This window comes from Erithacus rubecula (assembly GCF_903797595.1).
Source record: "Erithacus rubecula genome assembly, chromosome: 3".
Taxonomy (NCBI): Eukaryota; Metazoa; Chordata; class Aves; order Passeriformes; family Muscicapidae; genus Erithacus; species Erithacus rubecula.
Genome location: NC_136689.1, coordinates 62,413,181 through 62,435,596, shown reverse-complemented (window position 1 = coordinate 62,435,596; position 22,416 = coordinate 62,413,181). Strand labels below are relative to the sequence as shown.

At 41.6% G+C, this 22,416-nt stretch overlaps 1 protein-coding gene across 6 annotated transcripts in view; it reads left to right on the top strand.

Moving 5' to 3' along the window:
- PHACTR1 (phosphatase and actin regulator 1) overlaps positions 1 to 22,416 on the top strand; it is a 294,356-nt gene that overhangs the window by 264,873 nt on the left and 7,067 nt on the right. For all 6 annotated transcript variants that reach the window (XM_079299943.1, XM_079299944.1, XM_079299945.1 and 3 more), the window contains 2 exons: positions 12,457 to 12,512; positions 17,285 to 17,346. In XM_079299943.1, the coding sequence (XP_079156069.1) occupies positions 12,457 to 12,512; positions 17,285 to 17,346 (118 nt within the window). The remainder of the gene's footprint in view (positions 1 to 12,456; positions 12,513 to 17,284; positions 17,347 to 22,416) is intronic.

Genomic DNA, 22,416 nt, shown 5'->3' with positions numbered 1-22,416 from the left:
TGTAAGACTCTCTAGCTTACTTCAGTCCCAAGAGAGTGTGGGATTAGCTCTTGCAACCAAACTTCTTGTGTTCTGCTCTATGGAAAAAATTACCAGGACTCAGTTCCTAAACAAGAACATCTCCCAGACATGCTGCATTCACAAGGAAATGAACTCCAGACACCCAACTTCCTTCAACAAGCATTTCTCTCAGCCTTGTACTTCCCCATCCCCTCAGTCCATCTCTGACATAGCATGAAAAAAACCCCCACAGTCCCAGCTTCCCTTCCAAGAATTTTCAGTATCCCTGCACCCTTGTATAACTCTTTTCTCCTTTTCTATGTATCTGAAGCAAAATCTTAAGATCTGCCTTCAACATTTTCTATCTGTGGGTGAATCCAGAGACAACAATCATTCTTGTTCTTCCTCATTCTGGGGAATTGGGAGTTGGGTCCTCTCACAATCATCCCAGACAGCCTGCAGTGGTGCTTCCTGGTATTTAGCAGCAGAGATCACCAGTAATGCATTGTAAGCAGTGTTCTGATGTCTCTGAAGAAGAAAACAGAGTGGAAGTGGCATTTAATGCACATTTTCCTAAAACCACTGTTTAGAGGAGTTTGAAAAGCTGACAGAGTGTAGTAGTTGTGAGACATTCCCCTCCACTTCTGTTCCTTAGCAGCTGGTATTCATTGGCTGCTCTCAGCTGAGCAAAGTTGTTATTAACATTAGATAATCTCCAGCCATGAGAGTAGGCTGTAGGGTACAGGTGTCAATTCAGCCTGCCTGTAAAGCACAAAGTCCACATGGCTATGGTCATTGCTGCTGGAAGGAGGGCCTGAGAGGGTGCATCCTTTTACTTCAGCTCAATGTGGATGAATGAGAAATTGCATGTTTTAAACTAACAAAGAAGTGGAGCAGAGCTGGGAAGCAAGCACTGTCTGTCTGCCCAGGCCATCCTAGCCAGCATGTTTTAGTCAATCTCCAGGCTCTCGTAGCAATAGATGCAGTTTCCAGCTTTGTGAACACATTGTGCATCACCAGTAAATACTTAGAAAGGGTTTTTGTCAGGGTGACCGTTATGTTTTCCTTTGATACCTTTTTCCAAGCCCCCTGTCCTTGCCATCACTGCAGCTGGATATGCAGAAAACAAGTGTATGCCACAAAACCAGGGCACTGAATGCCCAGCACAGAGGTATTTCAGTCTTTTGGTTTGAGTGTGCCCTGCAGGGAAATCCAGCCTTCTCCTATGGCATGTTAGCAGCCATGAACAAACATACTGTGCTCGGCTTGAGTGCAAAGTATTTTAAATATTAATTTTCTTCAGCCTTTCTGCCTGAATGCCAGCTGCAAAGCTATTCAGCAAGGAGCTCAAAAAATAGTCACCAGTGTAATGCAGTCCTTTAGAGGGCAAACAATGGCAAAAAATGTGGGCTTTGGTAGCACCCTCATCAGAAATATCAGAGGGAAGGTATCTACAACACTTTCCCAATGAGATTTAAGAAGTGAAGTGTCAAGAAGAAATGATTCTTTAGGTCAACAGAGCCAGGAATAATTTTCTCTCCCATATTATATACAGAAGATGGAAGATGTCATTGGGCATTCCCTCCCCCTCTGTAATTCAACATCACCTCTAGTTAGGGAAAAAATAATGTAAAGAATACTGGTATCACCCCAGCAGCTAGTCTGGGGTAATGGAGCAGGTTTTCACATTGATAAAGTGTCAGGTGTAGCAGAGGAATGTGCAGGCAAGAGTACAGGCACCTGATGGTAGCTGGAAAATGAGTGTGGAGAAACTTTAATAGGGGCTGAACTGAGCCCTCAAAACTTCAGGGAGAAAATGTAAAGAGCTGAATGTCACACTATGCAGGGGACAAAGAGAAAGGCTGCAGCCTGCTCAGCATAGCACAGAGGGTTTGAATGTCCCTCTGGAAGCCTTTTTGTTTCACAAGAGGTGGGGGGTGTTTATTTTGAAGTTAAGCGTATTTGCCTGGAAATAGGATCTTTGTTACTTTGGAGATTATTGATTCCTGCTGCTAATTCCCTATTTGATGTGATAAGCCTCTTTATAGCATTCCATTTGTTTTGCTGTGGAAATATGTACAAAGCAACAACAGAAAAAAAGCTTATCACTTTGTAGTCCAAATTTAGCCTCCAGATAATTATGTGTAGCTCAGTAACTTCCAGAGAAGAAAAGGCAGATGGGACAAGAATTCTCCTGAGTAAAAAATATTTTGTCATGCTTTTAGGCCACTAGATTTGAACCTAAAGGAGATGATATAACTGTGAAATAATCAAAATAGCAAATATGCATTTCCTAAGGCTTGAGGTTATAAAATTTTAACCAGGTAAATAATTTCATCTGTTTTGTTTTTAAAGCTAGACATTTTTGCTATTTTTTCTCTCTGGTGCTGCATGTTTTTATTGACATTCCATGAGATTCTAGGATTTTTTTAAAAGTTGTTTCTGACCTTTGCTAATGCATAGAGGCAGAAGTAGGCTGTGGCAGTGAAGGTGTTAAATACACACCAGCTGGGAATGTGTACAATGGGCAAATCTCTGGATAGAGTGGTGAAACATTCTCTAGGAAGATAATAAATACAAAGTCCTGGGCTAAACAGCAGGTATCCCATTAAATGGTGAGGAATGACCAAGGCACCTGCACTGAAATTTGCCATGCAGGTGTTGAGGGGAGTTCTCCTTGTAATCCAGCTTGGAATCACTGTAGCAGTTGTTGGAAGAAGAGTTGTGTCTACTGGACATGAATGAATAAGGGATTTTTTTTTTGCATATGGTACTCAAATGGAACAAAATAATTAAAAAGTGGAGTAGGGAGAATGACTAAAAATAGCAAGTACAGACATCATTAATTTTTTAATTACACACTGAAAATTATCATTTCAGGTCAGAATTAAATATTGTCTAGTGCATTTTTAAAGCTTTTTAAATTTTATTGTTTTTAAGAAAAGTGTCATGAAATAGTTAATTGCTCTTAAAGCTCTCAAATTTGTTTACTTCCACGAATTTTCCACTTCAGTAACAAGACAAAGTATGGGCACCATGCTATTTCCTATGCATCTTTTCTATTAGAAACTGAATTATTGTGGTTTTGAATTGCTAACAGTGCCAGCTTCTGTTATAAAAGCTTTTATTTGGAGGTCCTATCTTGTGGCTGTTCCAAGTCACTGAGTATTTTAGTTTTTGATTCATTTAGCAGAAGGGGTGTGAGTTGCTTTTTTTTTGACATTGCCAGTGTAAAGTGCCTTCTTGGAGATTAATTTTATTCTCATGCTATTGTTCATTTGCCTTTCTTCATGCTGGGACTGAAAAAATGTTCTACACCAAACTAATATGGGCAGGGGATGTATGTGATACAGGCTGAGAGAGCTGGGGTTGTTCAGCCTGGAGAAGACTCCAGGGAGACCTTAGAGCAGCCTTACAGTGCCTTAAGTGGGTTCTCAAAAGAGATGGACACTTTTTTTTGTAAGGGCATGTGAAAAGGGGAGACGAGGAGGGATGGCTTTAAACTGAAAGATAGTGGTTTGGACTAAATATTAGTAAGAAATTATTTTCTGTGAGGCACAGAAACAAACTGGAGCAGGTTGCTCAGAGAAACTGGGGTACTCTCATCCCTGGAAGTGTTCAAGGCCAGGCTGGATGGGGCTTTGAGCAACCTGGTCTGGTGGAAGGTGTCCCTGCCCATGGCAGGGGGGTTGGAACTAGAGAGCCATTAAGGTCCTTTCCAACCCAAACCATTCCACAGTAATTCACCTTTCTGTACTTTAATGGTCTGTAGCTGCTGTGGTAACAGAGGAAACTTTATCAAGTTGGCTGTGTATATGTTCAGATTGACATCTGCAAGCTGGTGAAGTTCCCCACCCAGATTTCCTTCCTTAAAATGAACAGCTTTTTACATTCTGGATTGAGATTTTCCATGGTGTTTACAGATTATTTGGACTGCCAAGCAAAGCTGGTTTATTTGTTTATATGTTTGAAATGTCCCTGGCTTTTTTTTTTTTTAGGATTACAGTTGTGTTAGTGCATGTGTGAATAAGAAGATAAGGTGCTTCTGCTTTTTGCATTAAACAGTTGCATATTGGCAATGCTAGATGTGTATCATGCCTGCTAATGCACAGGTCATGTCACTGTGGTCCATAGATAAACACCATACAGTCACTCTGGTCCACACGGGGTCTGATCTTCAAGCTGATTAAATATGGGGATGACAGTTCCTCCATGATGTGTTTCAGCTCCCAACCCTTCCTCAGAGACAGCAACTCCTTCTCAGGATAGGTTGCATTTAATTTTGTGGCAGCAGATTTGTCAGGAGAGCATCCTTAGAACAGAGTGTTGCAGTGGGAAAAATCACTGGGGCTTTAGAAGATGAAGAGCTTTTGAGAATGGGGCTTTACTTTCATTGTCACCCTTCAACTTCCCTCCCTGTTTTCTTCCCTGGTCCCACAGAACTTCTTGCCACCTAAAGCATTCCTTTTTGTCTCCATCCCAAGACCATGCCACATTCACAGAGGAATAACTGCTTTATTCCTATATCAAATATGTTCCTACATCCAAGCTTCCCTGAGCATCAGGAGCCAGGGTAGGGAGAATTCCAACTGAGAAGGGGATTCTGCTCTTCTGGCTCCTAGTTGGAGATGACTCTGCTTTTATGAGTGTGATTTTATTCATTCCTATAAGTATGCTTGTTCACAGAGACAAAATAGTATTACTATAGAGAGATTTTAATACAAACCATTCAATAATGCCTATAGACAGCAACCATGTCTGTTCAGCTCAGATTGATTCTTTTTGATGCCATTTTACTCAAGTCCTTCACAGATTGACCTTGAACTGTGAATTACAATCTCTGTAGCTTTGTAAAATCAGCTTTTAATTCAATATTATCACATTTGGTGAAGCAAGTGCCTTCTCACAATGCTGTATAGACAACAGAAGGACAATTGCTAACATTTTAGAACAATTTTTTCTCTATTACAATGGGTCCTAACATCCATCTGTTTTTTCTGGCATGCTTTAGATTTTCAACCAGCATTTAGTACGTTTTTCACTCTGGATTTCTAGTACTCAAAAATATCCCATTATTATTGTTCCAGAAATACTTTCTTGAATTAGCTACATAGTAAATTCCCTCTTCTAAAAAGATTGTTCTTTGTTTCCCACTGCAGTTGTTGGATATTTTGTTCTTGGGACTAGGGATAAGAGATTTGAGAAGTAATGCTGCAAAGCTTATGTGATATAACTACCTTAATTCAACCATGGTTTTTGGGTTTTTTTTAATCATTTAAACTTACATGATGGTATTTTATGTGAAAAGCCAGCATTTGGCTGAGAGCTTTGACATTAATAGAACAGCATAGTAATGAAAGGAGGGGGCTTCATTTTAGAGCTTGAGATGTGAGGTGTGTGATCATGCAATGTTCCACAAACCTGTAGGCATTTCCCAGTTAGTATTATTGAACATGGGGCAAAAATCTGGACTTGTGTGTCTATCACTGCTTGACATTATCTTTAGAAAAGAAATGAAGTAATTCCTTGGGAAAATGCAGGTGTCTGCATTGTGGCAGTAGTCTAATGGAAGACTAATGACCTGGGTATGTCATTATTCACACTGTTTCTAGTCAGAGTTATAGGGCTGTCTAGTTATTGCTTTATTTCTTTTAACAAAATACAGAATTCATGGCCCAAAATAAATCTGCTTTATTTGGATATTTTAAATAAATTTGTTCTATATATGATGAACAAGATTTTAACTTTATGAAAACATAATGAATTGCCAAAATCTACATTTTGAATATTATTCTCTTTTCCCAGGAGACCTACTCTGGGCAGACAGTTCTTTCTCAGGAAGCTTGTAACTTTCCAAAGAATAAGTCCAAATCATAATAATTCAATCCCTCAATGAGCTGAAGCAGAAAAAATGGCATCATTTGAGCCATGACTCAAGAATAGATTCACATGATCTAAAGAATGGAAAAACAAATTGGTCAGTTGTAAGAGTTTTAAACAAAGAACCAGCTTGGTTATATTTTTCACTATACACAGATGCTTGAGCAAGCAGAAAAATTGCTGATTAGTTTTCTCAAAAATCCTCACTGCAATCTAGACTAATCGGAGCTTTAAAGTCTATATTGAAGCTGTTTCTCAACACAAAATCAAGTCTGAGATAAGGATAATTTTGGGGGGTAGTAAATGACTGCTTAGAGCCTGAATTAAAGTCTGAATAATTTCAGTTGTAAATCTGATTTTCCTGTAGAGCCCAGCTGGAAACACAACTGCAGATGTGTTACGGGAAATATAATTTGCCTGGCTCACATTCCAGACTGTTCTGTATTTCTTGCAGTGCACTAATGCTGAGCAAAAGCATTGCCTCTCTCTCCAGGGTTATGGGACTGTTGTAGCTATCCTGGATCAAATGTCAAGGGAACACAATCAAAAGCCCAGGGAACACACTGGGATACTAAGCAGAAGTAATACCTTGCCAGTAAGGCACCATCAGAAGGTTTGTCTTATATAATTGATACTAAGCAGTGTTTTCAGACTTTCACCAAAAGCAAACACCTCCTACCAAAATTGCCTACCTAGTTCTCTGCTAAACTGTCACAGTGCTTCACCCATTTTCCTAGGGATGAACAGGCATCTCTGCCCACGCTGGTCTGCTTCAGTCATTGCCACAGGCTTCTTTATAGCTGCAGAAGCATCACCATCTCCCAGAGGCTGAATATTTTAGATCAACAGGGAAGTGGAGAGCAGTCATTACATGGTAACTGAATCGTGGCAAACACTCCTTATGGTTTTATTGCCCTAATTTCTCAGGAAAAGGAGTTATAAAGTGTATTATCATGACTGATACCAGGAGACTTGTTATGCTTACCTGTGAGAGAGCTTAAAGAAAGTGACAATCCTACAGATTAGCAAACATCTTAATGGAGTCTAGTACAAGAATTTTATCGATATAAAACTGTTACACTTGCTTCTTTGGGTAGGGACTTTCTATTTAATATGCCTTCAGTATATTCACTCATTGATAAAGCTGTATTTAATCCCATTTTATAAATCCTGTTTAGGAGAATGATAGTCCTCTGTAGACTCTACAGGATGGCTGGCAAAATCTGGGCTGACATTTCAGAGAAAGTGAACCTCCAGGCTTACAATAATTTTTTGCTCATTGTGCAGTGATGTAAGGAAAGGAGGTAGTTCATTCCTGCCCTCTGCTAATAGTTAACTGGTGAAAGCAAATACAAGATTTTCTTCTCTTTTTTTTTTTTCTGTTCTGAATTTTCTGCACATGGCATGGGAGTGCAAAGAGCCCCTGACAGCCTTTACTTCAATTCTGCTTTGCATTCATCAATTCTGCATCAGCATTATTATTATTATTGGGAAAGGCAAGGTAAACTTAGACTCTTTACTCCCATTGGATTTTCCTCATGTGGAATTATTTTGCTGATGTAAATCAGTGCAGTTCCACTGGTTTCAGTCATGCTTGTTTATGTCAGCTAAAGAGCAATGTGACAAGTACTTCTTGGTAGCAGCTGGCTTCTCATGTGCCCAGCTCAGATTTACTGCTCTGTTAGAGCGATGACTGGGGTAGTATGAGCCCAGTTGCAGCCGATTAAAGATATTTGCACATACAAAATAAATTCAGGAGTTGCTTCAGAAGGTTATGCCCCACTGTGCTCAGAAGTTATTTTACATCGGGGTGGCTTAAGTCATGAGGAACAGCTGTGTGAGCAGGACTTGGCTCAGAGATGCCTTGGGGATATTCTGGACATCTCACCATACTGCTGCGTGCCCTGTGGTGTCCACCAGTTCTGTTTGTGGGTCCCACACACCAGATGTCACCACTGAAGCACTGGAGAGCTGCTAAGTCCTGCCTTTTGTGTCTGCAAACACTCACAGTTAATAAGCCTGGCAAATGTGTGGGGAATCATTTTCTGGCAAGCCCTGTATTATATGACCCCACACTAGGCTTTTAAATTTTCCTGTCCTCTGGTCAGAGGCAAAGATGAATTCCTGGTACACAGAAAACACATCCCACATCATCCTGTTCACATAACAACAAGCTGGATGACACGAGCCTGCTTTCTCTTGGGGCTCATCCACAGTAGAACAAGAGATCAAGGAGAGAAACCCATGACTCCTCGTAGGGGACAGCCAAGGCAGCCAGGAGCATCTTGCTTCAAAGGTGCTGCCAGACAAAAGGGCTGCAGAGATCTGAGCTGAGGCCCCACATTGGGTTGGCTGCTGTCCTGAGAGCCCTCGGGGTGTGGCCACACTGCAGAGCAGGTTAAGCATCACTGTGTACTTCATTTAAGTGTTTTGTTGTGCCCAAGGAGATGTTTTTCCTTTTATTGCTCCTGCAGAACACTGACACATAGAGCAGAAACTTTTCATTCTCCGTTCTCAGTTTGTTGGGGAGGCTCTAAACAGTAGCATCCATCAGTGAAAATGCTGCCTTTCTTTCCTGTTGCTCCCTGAGGAGATTACACCAGCACCAGCCAATATTTTAGATCTACAGCAATTGATTTTGCATGATTGTCCCTTCTGGCCCCAAACTCCTACTTACCTGCCATATTGTGACTAGCCCAGCCCAGAGCAAATTCAAAAGAACAAGCAAACAAAAACTAAAAATACCCAACAAAATAAGCTTCACTATACACTGTCCTTATGAAGAACTCCTCAGCTCTGATTGTCTAGCAAAGGAGTGTTATGCATTTAATCATGCAGAGAATTAATTCAGAAAATTGGTTTGCTGTCAAGTTTATCTTTGTAAATATGAGCAAACTTGTGGTTTTTACTGACAATCTCATTTGGATATGATTTTTTCAGTGTAATCCTAGCAAGGCTTTCCTTATGTCACCATAAATCTTAGGAAGGCTTCCTTTGTAGTAAAACCTTTGTCACAGTGTATTTACAGAACTGTTGTAATCAATATTGCCAAAATATATGAAGTATAAACCAAGCAATACATTATAAAGCACAAATTACAAAAAAAATTTCCTGTCCTCTTAAATGCCTGAAGCATATTACAAAACTGTATAGACAGCACAGTGAAAGTCAGGCATGTTCACACACGAACATTTTAAATACAGAAAGTGCAGTTAGAGGTGGTTACTTAAGGTCTGTCTCCCCTGTTCCTTGGTTAGACACCTGCACTCACTTAGCTTGATGAGACAGCCAGAGTTACCTTTCTGATGAACAGCAGCATCACACATCTCACTCCATCCTCACAGCTTGCACAAGCAGATCCATTCTTTGCTGTGGCACCAAGTTCCTTCCCCACCTCCATTTTCTCCCATTTATTCTGAATGTGCTGCTAATGAGACACCTTTTTCCTGACCTGTGGCCTCCTGACTGCCTCATGCAGCCCCTGTGATGTTAAATGAAATAAGGCACAGCAGCAAGCCAGCAATCAAACTACTGAAATCAACCTCTGCAAGCTAGGTGGGCTTCATTAGCAACTTTTTATTCTGGGCAGGACAGGAAGGAAGGCAGAAGAGGGGAGTTGTCATCACTGATGTTTGCCAAGGTCAGAGCTCTATGCTGGAGACGGTGCACTGAAATTAAGTGTGAAAGAAAAAACGTTTCTTTGCAGCCATAGTAATAAAGCAAGAGCTGCTTGTGTTTCTTGATTTACATTATCTGTAACTAGTATCAAGATCTTCAAAGATTCACAGAGGTGTTAACAGCTGTTCAACATCTGGCAAGCCTAGAAATTAGGCAGCAAGAAACAAGAGCTGAATTTGTGCTGTTCTCAGGAGCTGTTGGAGGAGTTTGTAAAGCCCCAATAGTTTGGGGGCAGAAGTCACTGTAACAGCATGAGATAGAATTAAATTAAATGAGCAAGAGACCATGAAAAGGGTTAAGTGGGAGAGCTTGGAAGGGAAGGGCTGTGGAAAGGGCTGGGTTTATTGGAGGAGCTCATCAAGGAGGGACTTACAATAAAGGAGCAGGAGCAGGCTGAGTCAGTCCTGAAGGAGGATGGAAATGGGAATGTAATAGCAGTTCATGGAGATGAAAGCAGATACTGGTACTGGAGGCCAAGAACCTCCATGGCTTCTATTCGTACCTTCTTTATCCTCCAGTGCTGCTTTACTACTTGCACTGTAAGGACTAATTAAGATTTTATTCCACTACAAGAATACCTTAGGTTTTCCTACTGCCTAAATCACATTATTAAAATTCTTGGGATTATAAAACTCCAGAAGTGATTGATGATCCATGAATGAATCTATCCAACGTGGCATGGCTTTTTCTGCTGTGCATCACCTAAAAGTGGCAGCCACCATTTAGGCAGGAGCACTCTGCAGACTGAAAAGGGTGGATAATGGGATCTACAAAGTAGTTTGATTCTTGATGGGGAACATAGGTATCATTGGCTGGTTTTCACTAGGGGCTCTACCAGAGAGTGTGGGGAAGAGTCCCACGGTCTAAAGGTACTGAGCAGCACAGGAATAGAGGGTACATATAATAAGAAGGGCATACTTGGAGGAAATCTCTGTCCTCTTGTGTGGAATCCATTACATGCAGTGTAACATGCAGTGAAAGCTTAGTTTAAATGCATCTACTTAATGGCAGGTACCTCACTAAACACATGGAAGATGTGATCCTTGTTGCAAATCACTTATGTAGGTAGATAAAATTTCTGCCTTCTGTTAGAAATGTCCTAGTGTGAACTGTTTGTGACAGAGCCTTTATCTGAGTCCTCCTGTTTTCTTGGAAATGGGAAGACTTTTGGGAGGGGTTTTTTTCTTTCTCCTTTTACTATGATGTTTGTTTCTGTAGAAACCATCCACATGCTGGATGGCTGGAGTTCATCCTGAACATCCCTCTGATGCATTCCCCTTGAAAAGCATCATTTATAGTACAGTTCCTACAGGCACATGTGGTGGGCTAAAAAGTGGCAACTTTTTCTTTTTGGTTCTCATGTGATGCTAGAAATGAAGTAGTTTTAATTGCTTCACAGTCTTAAGGCAAAGTCTCCTGTTAGCAACAGCTAATCTTAAAGATGGTAATAGCAAGCACTTGAATAGCACTTTCTGTCTTCAAAGTACTTTGCATGCATTCTTTACTTCAGAGTTAAGGATCAGTTTCTGTGCCTTTTAACAGTTTTCTAATGAGATAAATGTTCGATCTGCCGTGAGAAAGGGACAAAGCTCCTGACTCCAAATTCTACACTGAAGTAGGGCTGTGTTTTGCTCTTTGTGTGGCTTGTATCACCTCTACTGATGGAAATCTTCAGACTGTAAGATCAGGTGCCTGTAAAGTTTCTGCCTTCAAATAGCTGGTGTAGGAGGTGGGCTCCTACCCAGTGCTTGTGCATCATTCATCTCTGTGCTCTGCACACAATGTGAGGAGCAGGGGTCTTGAACTGGCATCTACACGAGCTCCTGTCTCTGGAGAAGGCTTGGGGTGTGTGTGTTCACCAGCAGTTTGGTCCCTGTGTGGTGAGGAGCCATTGTCAGACATGTCTCATCCAGCCTTGCAGAGCCAGCTCTGTTTCAGGGAGCGGCTGTGCCAAGGTCAGGGGAACATTCATTGTAGAAGACAAAGCCATGCAGCATTCTTATCATATCCTATCAGTGCCCAGTAACTCACAGGGAAACTGGTCCTGTTGACAGAGACTGGAGCCCTCAAGTTGGAAATGTCTCTGAGTGACCAAGTCTGAAGGAGGAGAAAGCTCTTGTGTCTTTGGTATCATCGACAAAACTCCCATTGACTCGGATAAGAGGACGAGGATGCCCAACAGTGCTGACTTCTGATGTCATCTCTATGGTTTACTTTGTTTTGCAAAGACCCTTTTGTGCTTGCTCTGTATTCTGAATATTCAGGTCATTCCTGTGTACAGAGCCCCCATTTATAATAAGATTGTGGGGTTTGTTGACCCTATTACATACAGGTTGACTAGCAAGTCACACTGATCCTTCAATGTAGGATTTAATAAAAGCCACAAGAGGAGGAGGAGGGAAGTGAGTGTGATGAGGAGGAGGGCTGCTATTGTTCTGCCCTTAGTGCTGCCAAACAGTCCCTTGTTTTGTCTGTGTCTGTGTGTTCAAGCTGTGTGAACAAGCGGGGCGCAGTCAGGAGGCTGGCGAGAGGGCAGCGAGAGGGTTAGCTGGATCCGAGCTAGCAATACTTGTGCAAGTCAGGAAGCAGGCATGGAGGGAAGGAAATTAAGTGGAGACATCTGTGTGGCTTAGCTTTCAGCAGCTCTGCCTGGGGTAGGGGTGGGAGAGTCATGCCTAAGATGACATAACATATTTTGTCTTTCGTGGGTTTGAAACAGAGGAAACTGCGAAAGCGAAGCATGGTGTGTGTCACGCATGGTCCAGGCATACCAAGTACATAATGGAGCAGTGTCAGTGCTTTCTGTTCTGCCTTTCACACCCCAAAGTAACTCTTCAAGGCAGAGAACTGAGGAGAATATGATATGGTCCAAAAACTGATCTTGGACTTTTTTCGCAGACGACTGAGCCAGAGGCCGACTGCTGAAGAATTGGAGCAGAGGAACATACTGAAACGTAAGTCCTGATTCTGCTGACATTTAACCTGAAGCCAGATAATTTGGGTTAGATTTCATGTACATTTGGTATTTTTTATAAACCTCAACTATTCCCTGTAAGCATCACTGATAATAATCAAAAAAATAATAAAGGGCATCATAAGTGCAAATAATCATGAAAGTCTGTAACAATATCTAACTCTGCAGAAAGAGTTTTTTAAAATCAGAGTCAGTAAATTTACAGGAATAAACAACCTATGGAGAAAAAACCCCAGATGTTGAATGACATTCCAAACAGGGGGTCAGTCATCCTGAAAAGCCTCCTTTATGCAGCATTTATATAGATTAACATCCTATTGTAAGTTAGTAAAGACATTAGAGGATAGCTTGATTAGCTTTCCTAAAAATCTTCACAGCAATCTATGCTAGCTGGAGCCTTTATTCAATTTTTTTAAAAAATCCGGTGTGACTCAGGGTTATTTCCCTGAAATGTTCCCCTGAAATTCTCCCTTTTAATCAGACAAAAATTTGCTTGTAGATCCTCAGCATGTGATATTTTAAAGGCACAAAACACCATTTAGAAATCCTGAACCAAGTTAAGTTAGTAAACACATTGCCACTGACTTCAAGGGAAGCTGGACTGGGTACAACTTTCATAACCTCATAAATGAACAGGAAGAAAATGACAGTTTCTTTAGTCACATGGAAGTGTTTTGAATATTAAAAACAAAAAAGCTGTTTATCTATTGTCATTGTTATTTGGAAACAGAAAAAAAAATTTCTTTCCCTTTTAAGTTAGTAAATGCATATTTCCAGGAAAATTTTTGGAAATTACTACAGAAAAAAGTATTCTGAAATGGTGCCTTATACATAATGTCCCCTTAGGTAGGTCCATAATTCACCTTCTCTTGTTTGAATAACTGCAATGTATAGAATCATAAAAACATGGTAGGAAAAGATTAATGATCTGAAAATCAGCAGAATTCATTTTTCAAGTGCTTCAAAACCAAATTCTTAGCAGATTAATGATAGTTAATGTCCAGCAGGGTCTTTTCATCTGTTGGTGGTATTACACATGGCAGACAGAGAGAGAGAGACCCCACTGTCAATGCAAAGAGGAGAAAAGACCGGGCAGCAGAGTGGTGTGGGCATGCCTGAGGCTGCTGGAAAAGCCATTTGTTTGGGACCAGCCCTCTCTTAATAACTGTCCACTGTCTGCTCCTGACTCCAGTGACTGGCTGCTGGAGGAAGTCAGGGGCAGAACCTGGGGAAACATTTGGCACATCCAGCTGTGATTGTCTCACGGGGCAAAGCAGAACAGCTGGAGAAGGGGGACCTGCGACGTGACTGATGCCAGGCTCAGGCACAGAGGAACAGAGGCCAATTCTCTGCAGCTCATGTTGTCATCCTGGGACCTATGAACACCACCTGGCACTGGTGCATGACCAGCAAACGCTGCCCTGGCACTGGGGGAGGTGGGGCCTTGTGCACCTGCTTTAAACCAGCATCAGCAGAGAGCAGTATCTCCAACGCTGGGTGCTTTGCAGACATTCCTAAAGGTCACAGAGCACCCTAAAGATGTCTCACATTTCAGAGGAATTACCCCTTGAGTAACATCAGTTTTGTTTTTTAATTGAATAAAGGCTTTTAATGACATGGATGTTTGAAATCCTATGCTGAATCCAGAATCATATTGTATTTCCTAAGTGGAATTTTTGTAGCTTGCTTTAGCACAGATCTGCTCTAAAATGTGTGTCTTGGTAAACAAAGTTTCCTAATTACAGGAAAGAGTAATGTGGTATTTCCAAGGCATTCCAACTTTTGGTGAGCCACAACAAGAAAGAAAAAAATTTAAATCATTACATATTTTTAAAAAGAAAAAATAAACATCCTCTACCCTTAAACAAGTAAATATAAATATTTCTGGTTTATACATCATTTCTTGTAGTTCCTCTAGACTTCTGAGAAGGAGCATTATAATAAATATAATGGAGTGTAGGGAAAGAGAGGAAGTGCTAATAAAAAGAGTATGAATTCTCTGCATAAGCAGGTCAAGCAATTTGCAAAAGCCCAGCTCAGAGCACGCACAAACACAAAAGAAAACCTACCAAGCTCTCAAGTAGACTAAACAGGATTTTCCCTGCAGTAAAAGCTGAAATGTCCCTGATGAAAATGTTGGGTCTGGTACCATGATGCTCCCATTACACATGTAACTGCATTACTGCCCGTGCTGATGGGAAAAAATGAGGCAAAATGTGGTTGGACAGCCAGTCTTTATACATGAATTGAATCCTTCCTAGGTCTGTTCTACTGCAGTAATTATGAGTTATCTTTACAAGGGCAAAGCATCCATTGCCAAGTTCTGCTACTTGCTGATGGCAGCAGTGAAATCACAGCAGCCACAGCAAGGAAACAGAGCAGAGACAGCTGGTTCTTGTAGGGTCCTTCACTGAAGTCTACCCTGTTCACTGACTCATATTTAGGTCAAAGGCATATAGTAGGAGGAGTCCAGGCCTGCAGGGTTAGTTTGAAGACTAAAGAACACTTTGCAGCTGTACTTGCTGTCCAACTGTGTAAGGAAAGATGCCTCAATCCCCTGTCATGACCCACCCCTGTGCCACTTCACAGGTGGATAAAAGCAATCCAGTTGTCAGCCTGGCACATTCAGGGTTGCATAAATTCCTCACAATAATGATGGTTAGGTGGTTTCTGAATGCCTCAAACTGTATTGGGGGACATTTCACACCAGCACAGAAATCAGGTGTGAAAATTGTACCTACATCCAACTGCTCACCCTGACACAGAGGTTTAGAGAAACAGAGAATCTCCTGAACACATAAGATAAAATAAAGCATCAGTTCTGTAGCTTCACAAGATTGGCATGACTTAACTTCAAAGAAATAGCTAAAACAAAGTCACTTTCTAGTTTTGAAGGAGAATGTATTCCTATTTTCCAGCTTTTACCTGCCTGAAGTCTTAAGCCTGCCTGGCTGTCTCTGAAAGTGGGTGGCAGGGCTGAGAGTGAGGACAAGAGAAAAACATCAGAAGCCAAGGACAAAAATGAGTAGCCATTACTAAGTCTTAAACATAACTCCTTGGCTGCTTGCAGTTCTACTCTGACTCTGTGGGGATTCTCTTTAGTGCTGTGTCTGAAGGCAGGCATTTGCAGGACCAACTCCTCCAAATTTGAAACACAAAGGGAATAAAAAAATTGCTAGAGGGTCAATTGCTAGAAGAGTATCCAGCCCAGTAGGGGCAGAGACCATTGAAAGAGGAAAATTACATTTATCAGTGTAGGTACTCCAGTGATTGCTTAAAAAGACAGTTGTGACTCCCTCTGTCTTGTGTTCTTTTTAGTCCCCAACTGGTTTCCTTCCTTTTGAAAATAAAAAGGGTATTTTTGTTAAAATGGCACTTAAAGATCAGAAGTGCAGTGTGACACATCATAACATCGACAGGTCCTTTGTCCACTCCAGTGGAGATTTCCCAGTGCTGCTGAAGTGAGCACTGTGGTAGCACTGTCAGCTCTGCTGTCCTGAGCAGTGAGACACTTGGTCTCCAGCCTAGCCCTGCTCACCTGCTCAGAGGATTCTGTGGGCTCTAAACCTTAGGTCTCGTTTCTGCGTGGGGAAAGCCCCAGTTTCCTAGTGAGTGTTGGCTTGTGCTCTTCACAGCTGAAGGAAGCTGTGGCTGGTGGATTGTTACTGCAGCTCTGCAGCAGCTCCATCTGCAGGATCTGCAGGGGGGAATGTGGGATTCCCCCTTGAGTTTAGTGCAGTCCAGTGTTTAACAATTTAAATCAAGGCACCTATCCTCAGCTGGCCTTGGAGGTCCATAATGGCTCCTGCAGAGAGTTATTCCTGCCTGAGCTAGTCCTAGCTGAGCAAAAACTGGATCCCAGCAGGGGTACAGAGTACTTACTGGAAAAGCTGATGAGTTGTGTTTGCTCTCAGCGCTTATGTGCCAGCATGATTGGAGTAAAGAGCTTTTCAGGTGCCAGCAAAGCAGTGGAGGCGGATCCTAACTGCTCGAGAAGCTGAGTACCTGGAATCCTGGGATTTTAGTGACTTTTGGTAAAGGTCAGTGCAAAGACAGTGCATAACAGCCTCCTCCTAAGTTGAAGAAGAGTTAGTGTACCCAAATGTTATTGAGCTCTTGAGGGAGAAGAGTTAAGGCATGCCCTGGTAAGAGCTTGTAACACGTGATCTTTTAGCTTAATGATAAAAGCTAATTGACCTATGATGAGCTTTTAGGCTTCAGTGTGATACTTCGAAGACTCACAGTGGAAGGACACTCTCTTTAACTCTGCTCATGCCATGGCAAGTTGCACAATTTGCCTTGCACTTCTATTCCAAAGGGGTTTTTTCTATTATCTCAAAAATGTAGCTGCAATAAGTTATTCTGCAGATGGAAAAAAATTGCACATGTTTCTTTTCCAACCATTGACCTTGCAGAATCCAATCCTATCGTGGCTGAGCCCCCTGAGGGCACCAGGCCTGTGGGCAGGGAGATAACATTTTTTGAAGAGCTGGCTTGCTGCCCAGCCCTTCCAGAAAGTGACACACCTGAAGAGGTGCCAACACAGGGAAAGGAAGGAAGCTGTAGATGTTTTATGAAGCGTGTAAAGAAGCGCAGTAGCTACAGATCGAGGACGTTCACTAGCCCCAGAGGGACATACTGTGCATCAGAGAGGTCCTGAAACATTAATATACTGATGGAAAGGCTTATTTTGTTGCAAACTGTGCATGCCTGATGAGTCCACAGTCTGAGATTCTTGTAAATCTTTTACAGCCCGGAATGAGCAAGAGGAGCAGGAGGAAAAGCGAGAGATTAAGAGAAGATTAACACGTAAGGTGAGAAGCAGCTTTGATCCTATTATGACACTACTGTAACTTTCTCCCTATTGCACAGTTGTTTGCCTTTTCCCTTTTCTTCAGCACCATGTTCAAAAGTAGAGTGTGAAACAAGTCTAACAAAAAAATCTTTAAAAGAAATCAGCAATATTGCAGGGTGTAAGTCCACAGAGAGTGAAGGAAACCACTTTGCAGGCTACTGCTGGTAACATTTCAAACAGGAAAAAAAAGATCTAGTCTTCATAACTGAAAAGTTTTGAACAATGAAAGATAAAGATCTGCATTTACAAGGACCAGTGCTTCTTGTAAATGTGATGGCTTCTATGGCCATTACAGAGAGCAAAGTTAAAGTAATGGTGATTTGAAAATTCCACCAAAAAAACCCTCATAAAACTGGAAGCTAAACATTTTCTGGAAAGGGAGGTTGTCAGTTGAGGCATTTAAAGTAAATAGAGACAAACATTTGCGAAAAAGCCTATAGTGCAGAAAACAATCTTGTATTGGCAGAGAAGGACAAGCAAAATAGCATAGCTTGATTCAAAACTCATTTACTCTTAAAACTGAAGGACAGTCATTTCAGATGTACGCATTCAGTTTGCAGCTGGTGTAAATGTCTACGGATGCCCAAACACACACAGTGAACAATCCATCCTCTAATTGCAGATTAACTTTCTTTCAGCACTGACATATTTCCTATCTCCAGAAGTAAAGAAAGCCCTCTAAAAACTCACATACTTGTGAAGCAGCACCATTGCCTTTCTGTACAATTTTAGATGGCTTAGTTTTTTTTATCTGTGTGAACACAGCTTTCATGGTATAAATAATAACAAAGAAAGGTCTCTAAGGTCTCTAATAATAAGGAAAGGTTACATTCTGAGAACTGAATTGCATTCTACCACGGTTAAAAATCTCATGCCTTATTCTCAGTTCATGTAAATAGGTAGAATTCTTGGTCACCAGTGGGGGGATACTGCTGTTGCCTGCAAGAGCTAGAGAGCCATAATATTGTTTGTAAAACACATATTCCTCACCACAATGACAGGGATGATTTTGCATTCCCTCTTTGCACTGCCTGAAAGAAAAGATCCTAACTGCATTGCAGATGTTTCATGGGATTGAGGCTCTGCGCAAAGGCTGGAAATAACATCTTACCAGGCTTTCAATTCCCCTGTACATTGAAGGGTAAACACATGCAGGAACCCAGTGCAGATCTTGATGCCATTTGAGAAGCAGCTGTAATAGAGAGCATACCCAATGTGCCACCTAAGAAGTGAGGGTTGCTGACAGAGCCATTGCCATCACACACAGCTCCCATTCTCCACTGTAGAAAAGGTGTGAGCACAGGAATCATCTGTCACAGGCAGAGGCCACAGGTCAGCTAAAGCACTCAGGTTGCCACTGCTTCACATCAGTGTCTGTTCCCTAAAACCTAAGCAATTTTCTGAGAGGTTTCTTGCTTTGTCTAGTTCGCACTTTTAAGTAGGAACTATGGGGAAAGCAGCATTAGTCTGAGGCCCTGGCACTTGCTTCTTTGATATTCCTGATCATATACCTTTTAGTCTTGTTTTTGTCTTCCTCACTAGTAAAGATTTTTCTCCCCCACATTTCTGAGGTCAATAACAACATGATTTAACATTGTTTGATTTGGATCATCTTTTTAAACTGTTGTAAATTATTCAAGTGACGTGTAATTTTAATGAAAGAACTGCAGGGATGATCTAACAACAGATTTTGTTCTCACCTACCAAACATACCATCATAAAAGCTCAGAAATCACTAGAGAAAAGAAGTTAATAAAGTGTGCAAGTGTTTTAGATAACAACTAGAAATGCCAACCACCGAGTGAATCCTGCAAAAATAGTTGTTATTCCCCAGCTGTGTCTTTCATGAGCCTGTCCCAGATGTGTCGTTTTTACAGCACAGTGGCAAGCTCCTTCTGTCAGTTTGTACTGAAGTCTTAGTACCAGAGGATTTTAAACCTCAGATCAAGCTGAAGTTTAATTGAGCACAGCAAGTGTGTTGCCCAGCAGCCCTTTCTGTTTGCACTGAGTTTTCAAGCACACACATGCCTGCAGGGTAAATTCAACATGAGGAAACTCTGCCATGTTGCCTCTTTTGTAAACGTGTGTAGCTGGGAATAAGAAGGGAAGTGAGTTCTGTAGAAACCACTGATGAGACTCTTGACCTTGCACTACAGAAACTTCTACAGTCCCCAGTTTTTTTGGTGGCAACACTCCAATTCCAAGGGAAGAACCCACTCCATGCATTAAAAAAGCTGTTCTTAAAATTCTATCAGCACTGACATTTTGTTACAGTGTTATGATGATAAGTTGTAACATGACATGCTGTAATAAGTAAGATTACCTTGCTAGGTCTAGATGCCTTATTAAAATCAGCAATAAATATCTAGTTGAATTCATCATCTGGACAGGCAATTTCTAAAAAAAAAAAAAAAAAAAGAAAAAAATTAAATAACTCAGGCAACCTATAGCGAGCTGCCCCTTTTAGCATTTTCCATGGTCTCCAAGTCATCTAGTTCCACATTAACTGGGGTGAGGAATAGCTACCATTCAAATAACAAAATGAAGGCACATGCTGTTGGCTAAGTTTCTCAGCAGCTCATGTCCCTCCTGCCCAAGGAAGGAGAGTGGAGCATGTTTGCCTGTCACCTGAGATGCCCAGGCACCCCTGTCCTCTCTCTCCCTGTCCCTCAGGCCCACCAAGCACCTTTGGGCACACGGACCTGCGTCATTTGAGTGGATTAGGAAAGTTTTTTCTCTGAGTACTGGTCTCAACCTCCAGCCCATTCAAAGAATATTAATGTGTAGAAGCCCTCTGGAAGTGTTGCAGATGGGTCATGTCCATAGGGAGATCTGGGCCCCCACAAATTACTGCCAAGAAGGTATTGTCTCTGAACCATGAGGAGCTTGGCCAAGGACCAAGGCAATTAACACAAGCCTGAATGTCCCCTGAGGACTTCCATTACAGAGGGAGAATCTGTAGCCTGAATTAACAGAGCACTTTACAAATCACTTGCAAAGTGGAAAAGAACTCTTCTTTTCCTACCTTCTCTTCTCCTAAATGGCACCATGCTTCCCAGCCCCCAGAGCTGATTACTGCTTGCTTCCCCCCACTGCCAATAGCTTATTTTTCTCAGAGGTCTAGATCCAAAAGAAAATCTCTCAGAGCTGTAATACTGACTACCAAATTAAAGAGGTGTGGCTGTTTCTTAAAATCTGTGCAATAATCTGAAATCTTATCTTCTGTTAAATTCTTGTCCCAGTCCAATTTAAATGCTCTGTTCACTGATGCCTCTCCGGGAAATGTCTTCTCTGCTTGAATATGTTCAGGCTTTTCTTTAACTGACCTCCACTGGCTTGCATCAGCAAAGGCTGTTGAAAATAATGAACTCTTGAGAGAGGTGGGACTCATCAGAGAGAGGTGAGAGAGAGGCAGCAGGGAGGAGAAAGGTCAGAGAAGAAAAAAATTGTTAGTGGCTAATTTGGATAAGCTGCATTTATAGTCAGAGGGAAAGGTCTTTGGAGCATTTTCCTCACATCTTGCTCCTATGTCTTTACTGCAGAAGGTGAGGAATAAAGAGAGGGCTGGTGCTGGTTAGGGTTTGTAATTTTTCAGCTTGTTTTCTTCTTTAAATAAAAACTATAACATTTTAATGAGGTAACAGAGCAGATAATGATGACATGCTAAGATAAGCTTCCTTGTGACTGAAGTGGAGCAAACTCAGCATTTTGCATTTGACTAAATCCCAAGACCAGACTGGCAAGAGTAAGTCCACCTCTGCATTATCTGGTAGGGGTGTTTGGGTTTGCTTCATTTCCCATGCCACAGACAAAAAGGGTGTATTAAATCTTCCCTTTCAAACTGCCTTAGTATCAAAGCCTGGAAAACACCCATTTGTATCTACAGTGCTCCAGAATATGCAGAAGAAAATTTGACCTCCTGTGACAAGGCTTGAGAGGTTCTGTCCTCTTTTACTGCTCTTGCATTAATACAAATCCATTTATTTTAAAAGGGAATTTTACTCCGATCTCGACTCAAATAATGAGTCACTCACCATAAAATTACCCTGCTCCCTCAGCTCCCAAATCTTCACAAAATAGAAATGTAAATGCTCAGGTAGTGCACACAGGAAAAGTCCAGACACACTCATGCACATACATCCCTTTTACATTAATAGAAGTAAATTTAAAAGGTTCCAGCTCAGTCAGAACCCCTTCTCCCTGCTTGGAGCACCACACCTTGTGCAGACAATTGCATCGTGCCCTTGGCCATGCCCTTGTCCTGTCATTTTTGAATGTACCCTACTCTTTCTGCCTGTTAGAAGAGCTTGTTCTCAGGTGTTGCTTGATAAGGACTCTGTATCATTAAGCAATTTAGATCCAAGAGACCACAGCTCACAGGTCAAAAAAATAAACTGCAAGGTGAGATCTCAGATGAGTTGTGCCCTCAGCGTGGACACACATTGAACTGACACCTGCAGTGGGGCTGCTTACAGTCTGTTCTGCAAAGCTGGTTCCCCAGCTAGTCAAGAGTTAAGGGAGCTCTGGGCAGCCCAAACATACTGACTGTGAGGCTCTCACACCTAGAAGGTCACAAGACATCTCTGCAATGGTATGAGAAGAAGGCAAGGAAATATGTTAACCATTCAAATAATGTAGCTTTAATTAATGGCTTTTAGAAAATGACTTAGGGTGGTTGTCTCTCTCGTTACACTTAGCATGATCAGATTGGCACTTTGGTTTAATGTACTGAATATATTTTGTGTGCATGTATTTATATATGGAAATATATGTAGATTTATGGCTACACATGAGCTATGTGATACCAGCCATGGATTTCAGGACTCTTTCACAGCCAGAATACTGGCACAAGAGTCAGTGCATCTTTTTTATATCCTCGTTCCCGTTCTCCTCAGCATCTCACAGGCAGGACATTAGTGCAGCTCTGCAAACTCTCCACATGAGGTGTTTGAACCCAATTTGTGTGTGCTCAGGGATGCTGGTATAAGGAGAGCAGCCCCACTGCTGCCTCCCATCACAATCATCTTTT